We start from the raw sequence: 10370 nt of genomic DNA on the forward strand, positions 1-10370 counted from the left end.
AAAACTAGAGCTCCTCTGAGTAACTCCCCCATAGTCACGAATTAGTTTGACTTTTTCATCCAGACCCCTGAGCTGCTTTGATGAGCTCAGAGTGAAAACCAGTAACAATCAGGGAAGCGGGCTTCAACTTGAACTGGAGTTTTCCGCTTGGTCCTAGTGCTAGACCAATATCTCTACTTTAGCATAATGTTGTTTTTTGGACATTAAAACGTCCTGGAGACGAAACACACATTTGAAAAAGTGAAGGGAGCCTGGACTAAAGCGACTGTTCAAGTCATGTTTAGTTTTCCAGCTTCTAGAGTCGATCTTTCTAGCTCTGTGTTTTGGCTCCTGATCCTGTTTCATACACATGAGCTGCTGCTGAGACCAAGCTTTCTGACACTGCAGCACATTTCTCTCCACCATCCCTGATAGTCTGGAGATTTCATTGGAGCCTGCAGAGATTCAGATGAAGCAAAGCAGCCCACAGCATAACACAGCCTCCTCCATGTTTCTGCTTTTCTGGATCTGCTTCATCTGTGAACGTAGAGCTGATGCTGACATAAAGCTGTTTGTCTCCTCCATTCATTCTTCATCCTGTTGAGCAGAGCTTGGCGATCAGGACGCCATCTTAAAAAAAAAAAAAAAAGGCACCTAATCTACTACCATTTCTTGGCCTGCAAGAGGTAAAAGAATGACTCACATAGGATTAATGACACACTAAAAACAAGAAAAACATTTGAGATATTTCAAAAACAAATGAATCTCTTATGCCTCCTAGGATCTGTGTTTGGCCTCCAGGTCAGCAGGAATGAGGCTATTGCTCTCTGAAGGTGATTTTTCTTTTCTCTGGAGAGATTTCTCTAAAAACCCTCCTCAAAGGATTCTCATGCAGGACTTAAACTTGAACACATTTAACTTTAATCTGGAAGCCATTGCCAGAGTGTAGAATATAAAATGGGCTCTATGGTTCTTTCACCTCAGTGAACTCTGAGTGGATTCTGTCTGAGAGGGTCTCATTATCTGGAGTCCATCTGTACGATGTCAAGTGGCCGGATTGCTCTTCAGCGCCGCCGCCGCTGCAGAAATGTCCCCTTTTATCAAGCCGAGCCTTCAGAAGAGTAGCTGTGATTATTTTCTCTCCAGGCTTCACTGCAGCTCATGCTTTTCTCTAACCACTGGATGCAAAGTTAGAGGATTGGGGGGGATTAGATACAATATTAGAAATTATAGCTCCTTATATTCTGGGTAAAAAGAACTATAGTTAATGGACAAGTATACACTTCTATTTTAGGGTTTAATAAGTCTTTCTATGGATGATGAAGATTACTGCTAACAATCAAAAAGGTTCATTTAAGCCAAAAATGTTAACGGGAACATAACAGGAAGGAGATTGAATCAAAGGTTCAGGATGTCAGAGGAAATCTAAAGTCTGAATACTGATGCAAAATGGAAAGAAGACATTTTATGTGCTTTAATTTCCAGACTCCTTTGCCTTTTATAAGGAAATAGGCTTCAAATAAACATAAATACGTATTACTGTACTTAAATAACGGAGTAATTCTTTTTAACGGGCTCGTTAATTCTCTACCTGTTGATCATGACGTGATGAAACGGCTGCAGCAGAGGGAAAATCATTGCAGAGAGAATCCGTCCAGCTGGAGAGGAGTTTTTTTATTAGGGACGGACTGATGGATGATTCAACACAGGAGGGAACACTGACCTTTACTCTGCAATAAACTTCATCAAAAAGAAGAAGAAAGTTTTATAAAGTTGTTTTGTATCATTTTAGAGAAACGCTTTATTTTAGTTTTGTACTTAAGTGCAATATAGAAGCTGTACTTTATTACTTTTATTGAAGGACTTCAATCGCTACCTTTACTTTCAGAAGTCAGCTCTTTGCTTTTAAATAAAAAACTTGATGACCTTTGACCCCTCTAGTGGCGGACCGCCTCCTACATCATTTCCTCTGTAGAAAACCACCCAATCACGTTGCTTTAAAGATCGAACGAACTTTTCAGCTGTTTTAGGACAGAAGGTCATTTCATGATGCTCTGACACCACTTCCAGGAAGGCCATCAACATAGAGCTACCTGCGTTAGAGAGGGTACGTTTGCTGTAAAAAGCTCAGTTTATGTTTTTATTAAAAGCTGAACCAGTTTTCACTGATTATCCGTCCATCTGTTCCTCTCACCACTTCCTGTATTTAAAGGAAGTCATTAAAGAATCAAAAGGATTTTTTTTCACTTTTTAATCCCCTAACTGAGAATCCAGTCGTGTTTCACCAACTAAACAAACTACCATGTCAGTAAACTCATGCAGCACATTTAGTCCTTTACAAAACCGAGTATAAAAACATTAATCAGCTAAACAGTCACAATCAAACCATTTGTAAGAACTAAGAATAGAAAATCTAGAAGCATAAATAGAAATTTGGTCCATCAAAGTGATTACTATATTATCATTTACATTAGATTGTTTTATTTTCCGTATCGTGGTCTGGTTTGTCTCCCGTGGCAACGGCATTCCCAGCATCAGTGGAAAGATCAGCTGCAGCTTCCCTCTTCAGGCGAGGCGCCAATAAATACGTCCAGAAAAGAGTTTAGTAGAAAATCAGCACAGTTAATGTAGAAAATGTGTCAAAGTTTGAACTACAGGAGGAAGAATACAAAAGGCACGCCATAGAAAAAGAGTCTGAATTCATCAAATCAGCCCGTCTGGAACTAAAGCGCCGAGTCTGGAAGCAGGAGGAGGATCACGGTCTGCAGAGATCCTGTCACAGCTGGAAAACAGGAAGAGCAGCTGATGGCATCAGGGTGGCTCTAAACCAGAGACTCCAGGCTGTCGGCGGCGGCGGCTTCGTTGTCGGTTTTCTCAGCTTCTTGCGTCCCGATGAGGCTCAGCAGGGCTTTGTAGAGGAACTGGTAGTGCTCCTGCAAAAACACACATGATCAGCCTGAATCTGCTAAACTCAGTGCTGCACAATGGCGTCAATCTGAGGTACGGCAAGCTGTTTTACCACATTACACCCAAAATGAACCAAATTATGGAAGCAATTCTTTACCATATTTGAAATGAAAAAGCATTTCCATAAATGCTTTTTCATTTTAAGAATGTGGCTGCATTGTTTGACTCATAAATAAAATTAGTAATCAATCATCATTGCATTTACATTTTCTTCTTTAACACTGCTCATCCTTTTACTTAATTAAATGAAAAAGAAAAAGACATTTGAAATTTATTTTTTAAAATGTACCCCAGCGAATACATACCAAAATTCAATTTGAAAAGGGAGCGCTGTGCACGTCTGCATTGCATTACATTGTAAGCGTGCCGGCGGGAAACTGGTTGAATTGTGTGATCGGGACATACTGAACGACCACAATGTGGCAGAGCTACTGAGGGAGGCCGCTGCTTTAGAGCAAGTGCCTGCTTCTAACGGACCTGTGGCAACGCCGACTGCTCCTTAGTTTCCCGCCCACACGCTTACAATGTAATGCAATGCAGACGTGCACAGCGCCCCCTACTGAACAAGATGAGTAGCCCGGTCAGCAAGGAAGAGCGGCTGCTGATGTCACTCTGCTGCCCCCGCCGCTCAGAAGGCTTTTTCTTTTTTGAGTTATGGACAGTACTCTGCAGGCAGAGCACGAAAATGAAAAGCAATGTCCGCTGTGTTTTCTCTTTGATTATGGCATAAAATGAGCAGTCTTAAAGAAGAAAATGTAAATGCAAACAGGATGATTGATTACTAATTTCATTTATGAGTCAAACAATGCAGCCACATTCTTAAAATGCAAAAGCATTTCTGGAAATGCTTTTTCATTTTAAATATGGTAGCGATTTGCTTCCATACCAAATGAGATAAACCATCAGTTATTTCAACCAAACATTTATAAAGCTGTGTTAACATCAAAGGAATTACAGCTGAATTATTTACACCCTTTATAGCTGATATAGATCTATATATTCCAGAGAACGGTATGTTTTTTTTTTTACAAAATGTTGAATAAATGTTTTCCTTAGAAAAAATGCGCATTCCTTTAAAACCCTGATTTCTAGATGCAGTCCAGCTCTAAATCATCTAGAATCAAACCATCGACTATGAAACAGAAAAGGTTTCATGTTGTTCCTGCAGTCAGCCTATAGCATTCTAATCTAGAAAAGGTTTCTATATCTAGTGTTATAGATCTGTTTTCCCTCCATTATAGCTCAGATCAGTAAGCTGATTGAAGCCTTTCCCCATCGCTCCGTTCCAACATGGACTCAGAATCCTAGTTAGTTTGAAATCAGGAAACTTCACTTTCTTATTTCCAACAGTTTCCTGATTTCAAACTAAGGATTTATTTGTTTTGGTGATTTCACAGCAGAGCTTAAATCAGACCTTTAAAAAGTCTTGAAAGGCATTGAATTCTTCAACATAAAATCAAGGCCTTAATTGGTATTGAAATGTCTTAAATCAGTCTTTCATAGGTCTTAAAATTGTCACCAAGTCATAAATAGGATTTTATTTTTGTAATTCAAATAAAAAATTAAAATAATTCATGATAATTTTTTGACATTTACCGAACGGCTTCGCTGGAAGCGTTACTAGTTCAATCCTGACAGCAGAACCGATAAAACAAACAGACCTTGGGGCAATGCGCAAATTATTTTTTTATCTGGACAACGTGTGGAAGTGTAAATGCAATGTAAAGAGTTTTCGGAATGGCTAAAAACAGAAGCAGGTTATGTTTATCAGGAATGGCGTATTTTGAACAAGAAGTCATTAAAGCTCTGCACCACGGAAATCAAAGCTGTGAAGAGTGAAAAACAAAGCGCCAAAATTCAAGTTACAGAGAACGGAGTGTTAGGGCCAGGTTAGAGATCTTTTTTCCTTCTATTATGAGAATAAAATCGTATTTTATGACAACTCTTACAAGAATCCCTGTCTTCCCTAAAATGAGGAATGTGGAGCATAGTTATCCTTTGGTAAATCAGGAAATCTTTTAGCAGCAGCATCAAACTGGGCAGGAGGTCAAAGTGGACTCTGGTTGCTGATTGGTGGAGCTGGTCGACCGTCATCTGTTGGGCGGAGCTCCAAGCTTTCTTTCTGAAACAGGTTGTTGTAGGATGACTTCATTCTCATAATTTTATGTATTTATTCTAAAATAAAAAATAAAAAAAACTCTAGCCTGGCCCTAATACTCTCTGGTAACAGAGAAGCAGCAAATATTTCTCAGTTATGTTCCTCCCATGTCCCTGCAAGGCCTCTACAGCATCTCCAACGTTAAAAAAAAGCACCAGTAGCACCAAATGTCAGATAAAGTTTGCCTACAATGGAAGCAGAGTCGGGATCAAAACAGAGTTGGTGAATTCCTTTCATTAAACATTTCCACTGGGTCAGAAAGTAATAGTTTATGTTCAAGGGGGGAAAAAAAGTCTTAAAAAGTCTTGAATTTAACTTGCCTTATGTTGTAGTAACCCTTTAAATATTAGTTGATTGTTCCTTAAAAAACTGTAAACAAAAATCTGTATGAATGATTGATACTTTAAAAACAACGAAAAGTGTAACCTCATAATATTTATTCCTGTAGATTTGCTGTCAGATTACGGAGAAACCCGCCTGGTTCCTGCTTAGTGTCTCCTTCCTACAGGTCTGAACATTTCTGCTGTTTTCCTCACAGAGGAGGATTAATGGGATGAAGCTTCTTATTTTCTAAAAACATCAGTCATGTGATGTTAAGACTGGAGGTGCAACTTAAAGGTATACTATGCAACCGGTGTTGATTTTCCAGTGAGGCTCCCCCCAGAGGGCGAAAGTAAAAGTGCACTGTTGTAAATATGCTCAGCTGTTCTCCTGGTTTCTCCGTCAAGCCAGGCGCCGTTGTTTTGAGCTTAGCAGAGAGGCGAACGCAACAAATGACCATGTCTACTGCGGTAAGTGACTATTTTGTCGTTTTGTTTTCATACATTATTTGTTATGCATGTGTCTAAATAACAAAGATTGTAGTTAGCCAAATTCTCGCCGTAAAGCAAGACCGACTCTCGCGATGCACGAGACTTCTGAGCCTGTGGGTGCGGGCCGAGGGCTCCTGCAATTGCAAGTGCGGTATTTCCCCTACAGACCACCAGGGCGGCCGAGAATACCTTTGTTCAACCTGAAATTACTCATTTAATCATCCAAAACGTTATGGAACACATTAATTAACTGAAAAATGTTGCATAGTGTGCCTTTAATTATTCTGCTCAATTAATCTGGTTATTAATCAGATAGCCAAAGGTTTCTTAAAGGGGTGATAGAATGAATCTATAGGGTATCTGGTCCTTAAGGTCTCTGAATAGGGTCTGTAACATTGGTTGGGCTGAAAATGGCATATTTGCTGTTCTATGAGCTCTAATGCAGCCTGGTTAAAAGTTCTAGAATGAAACGACAGGTTTTCTTCCTTTTATGGTATGATCATGAATATTTAGATGAGCCTGGCTCTGATTGGTTGGTTTACAACGAGCGAAGCTGCTGAGCAAAAACGCATCATAGCAACAAGAACTCACTCACTATAACATCAAAGTGTTGATATGGTAGGGTGACCAGACGTCCTTTTTTTTTCCTGAACATGTCCTGCTTTTTATACCTAAAAAAAATGTCCGGGGGGAATTTCAAAATTGTCCGTGATTTTGGTCGATTACAGTGAAGCAGAACTGACCGTCAGTTCTGGGGCTGGTCCGGGAACCCAGGCGGACGGGGGCAGAGAGCCAGCCGGGGGACAGAGCGACCGAACCCGTCCCGGTGACGGTAGCCTGGACACTGGCGGCCCGTGGCTTACCCCCGCCTGCCTTAACGGCTCCCACCATCCTCCTCCGGTTGAGGACGGGCGGCTCATGGCTCTCTGCTGAGGTCCGGTCCAGTCAGCAGCCCAGCAGTCGAAAGTTCATACACCTCCCCCCTCCCTTGGGTCAGTGATCCTATGGGCTGGTCTGTATGTCATTTCGGGGCGTGACCAAAGTCCAGGCCAGAACTAAATAAGGCAACATCCCCGAGTTTACGTCAACTCTGTGCTTCGTTTGGATTCACTGTTTTATAGTGGAAGTTTAGAATAGTGAGATTTGCAGAGAAAGGAGGTGTTGATGGGGTTTGAACTTCTCTTTACGTCCATTTCACCCAATGGACTTATTCATCTATGACAATGGAAACTAGGTTTTGCATTCTAGTACCCCTTTAAAGGAGACTTCAAGAAATCAAACCAGTTGAAACTGAAACTTCAGGAGTTCTGGATTATAGAGCAGATTGATTTTAAAAAAATCTTTGCATATTTTTATATTGGTATTATTTTTTGCTCTAAGTGGGTCCCTCTGACAGCTAAATGTTTTAGAGTCTCTATACTCCAGCTAACGATTAATCGATTATTAAGTTAGTTGACGATTGTTTCAATTATAGATAAATCTGATTAATCGTTTCAGGCCTTTCTATGACGTTCATAAAGGTCCAGGTTAAATATCCTTTAAATGTCCAAATTGTATAAAGTTTTGTTATTTGTTTTTCATTTATTGACACGACCAGCATCAGACCATCGATCAGATGAATCGANGGGGTGATAGAATGAATCTATAGGGTATCTGGTCTTTAAGGTCTCTTAATAGGGTGTGTAACATTGGTTGGGCTGAAAATGTCATATTTGCTGTTCTATGAGCTCTAATGCAGCCTGATTAAAAGTCCTAGAATGAATTGACAGGTTATCTTCCTTTTATGGTATGATCATGAATATTTAGATGAGCTGTGAGCTGATTGGTTGGTTTACAACGAGCGAAGCTGCTGAGCAAAAACGCGTCATAGCAACAAGAACTCACTCACTGAAACATCAAATTGTTGATATGGTAGGGTGACCAGACGTCCTCTTTTTCACGGACATGTCCTGCTTTTTATACCTTAAAAAATGTCCCGGGGGAATTTCAAAATTGTCCGTGATTTTGGTCGACTACAGAGAAGCAGAACCGAGCCGTCAGTTCTGGGGCTGGTCTGGAAACCCTGGCAGATGGGGGCAGGGAGTCCCCAAGGGACGGAGCGACCGAACCCGACCCAGTGACGGTAGCCTGGACACTGGCGGCCCGTGGCTTACCCCCGCCTGCCTTACCGGCTCCCAGCCCCCCTCCTCCAGCTGAGGACGGGCGGCTCATGGCTCTCTGCTGAGGTCCGGTCCGGTCAGCGGCCCAGCAGTCCACACTTCATACACCTCCCCCCTCCCCTTGGTCAGTGATCCAGTGGGCTTGTCTGTATGTCCATTTTGGGGCGTGACAAAAGTACAGGCCAGAACCAAATAAGGCAACATCCCAGAATTTACATCAACCCGGGGATTTGTTTGAATTCGACCCTTTAATGGTAGAAGTTTAGAATAGTGAGATTTGTAGGATTTGTAGGTTTGAACTTCTCTGTACATCCATTTCACCCAATGAACTATCGTTAGGTATCTATGATAACGTAAACTAGGTTTTGCATTCTATGACCCCTTTAAAGGAGATTTTTCAAAAAATCAAACCAGGTGAAACTGAAACTTGAGGAGTTCTGGATTATAGAGCAGATTTCAAAATGTTTACATATTTTTATATTGGTATTATTCCTGCTCTAAGTGGGTCCCTGAGTTTAGCAGATTCAGGCTAAAGGCTGTCAGCTAAAGGCATGTTTTAGATCAGCAGTCACCAACCTTTTTACAGCTGAGGGCTAATTCAGGGGCACTGAGTCACAGGAAGGGCTACCAATACTGACCTATGAATTGCAAAGGGTCAACGTTCACCTAATCTTTATTGTTTCTTTAAATTTGTAATTTTCTTTTAGACATTTTCATTTTGAAATCTCTATAAATGCTTAAATGCCATATATGATTAAATGATGAAATGTTCTATAACTGATTAAAAAAAGAAGAGCAACAGAATACAATGAAATTTCAAATGTAGCTCACTGTCGAGTTGTTTTCAGAAGACTCTAAGGGCGCCCCTTGTGGTCCCTGAGGGCCCCTTGGTGCCCACGGGCACCATGTTGGTGACCCCTGTTTTAGATTCTGTATACTCCAGTTAACGATTAATCGATTATTAAGTTAGTTGAAGATTGTTTCAATTATAGATTAATCTGATTAATCGTTTCATAAAGGTCCAGGTTAAAATATCCTTTAAATGTCCAAATTGTATAAAGTTTTGTTATTTGTTTTTCATTTATTGACACGACCAGCATCAGACCATCGATCAGATGAANAAATATCCTTTAAATGTCCAAATTGTATAAAGTTTTGTTATTTGTTTTTCATTTATTGACACGACCAGCATCAGACCATCGATCAGATGAATCGATCTGAATATTAGTTCCAAGCCGATGGCCGGTTTAATAAATTGGAAACATTGTGAATTGATGCTATGGAAATAAACCAAGCAGAAGTTACTGTGCAGAACATGGATCTTCATATTTCATGGTCCAGACGCTAAACTTTGGGTTTTTAATCCCATGTTGGAACCCATTCTATAGGATTTAGATCTATAGAGATGTTTCTGCAGGTGAGCTGAACCTCGTTTCTAAACGGAGAAAGAGAGACGTACGACATCGCTGAACGCTCCTGGCCTCAGAAGGTTCGTCAGTCTGGCTGCTTGGAAAACATCTGCTGAGCCTTCAGCATCAAGCTGCTCCTTCAGGGAGGACAGAGCGCAGAACGTCCCCGCTGTGGCTCCGCCCACACTGCAAGGACAAACCCTTCATTAGATCGTTGGGGGCGGTAAGCGAACAGGTAGGCTAACGGCTGGGCGGCGCCTCACTCGTCATGGACCACAGTGGGGCCGTCCTTTCCGCTCCTCTCTTCGTTCATCAGGCTGATGAGCTCAAAGCTGTTACTGATGGGACCGTCAGGGTTTGGCCAGCAGGGGGCCAGGAAATGCTTGACCTCCAAAACGAAGTCATCCTGTTCAGAAAAGGAGACAGAGACGCGTCAGCCGGAGTATCCGTAGGTTTTAAGAGCAGAACAACGATAAATCATAACGTCTCATATGGCTGACGGCTGCAAACGGCTAAAAGTACAGAAACAGTGGATGATGCAAACTTCCACACACACTAAAAAAAACGCTGAGAAAAGAAACAGCAGCAGCAGCATTGCTGGGGAGGGGCTGGAATCAGACCCCAGTAGAAACCAGCATGTTGACATCACTATGATCATCAGTTTATTAAGGCATGGTGGAAAAGCTGTGTTTTGGGTATAAACTAGTGTTGCGCCGATGCCATTTTTTGGCCCCGATACCGATACCTGGCTGTGCAGTATCGGCTGATACCGATACCATAATAATGTAAAATAATTGCCATCATGGCTTTGTCAAGCTGCTGCCTACCTTTGGGAAGCAGGAAAAAATCTAATACAAAGTGAATCCAGTAGAACTTTTTATTGCCT

The 10370-nt window shown here is 41.3% G+C and overlaps 1 protein-coding gene across 1 annotated transcript in view; it reads right to left on the reverse strand.

Annotated features, from left to right (window-relative positions):
• Positions 1 to 1464: 1464 nt before the first annotated feature.
• Positions 1465 to 10370, reverse strand: part of ptprz1 (protein tyrosine phosphatase, receptor type Z1) — a 125047-nt gene continuing 116141 nt past the window's right edge. Inside the window, exons 27-29 of the mRNA XM_015387431.1 lie at positions 9748 to 9890; positions 9535 to 9670; positions 1465 to 2912 (exon numbers count right to left, since the gene is read on the reverse strand). Of these exons, the coding sequence (XP_015242917.1) occupies positions 2802 to 2912; positions 9535 to 9670; positions 9748 to 9890 (390 nt within the window). The 3' untranslated portion in view covers positions 1465 to 2801. The remainder of the gene's footprint in view (positions 2913 to 9534; positions 9671 to 9747; positions 9891 to 10370) is intronic.

Source organism: Cyprinodon variegatus, unplaced genomic scaffold (genome assembly GCF_000732505.1).
Source record: "Cyprinodon variegatus isolate N-32 unplaced genomic scaffold, C_variegatus-1.0 Scaffold394, whole genome shotgun sequence".
Taxonomy (NCBI): Eukaryota; Metazoa; Chordata; class Actinopteri; order Cyprinodontiformes; family Cyprinodontidae; genus Cyprinodon; species Cyprinodon variegatus.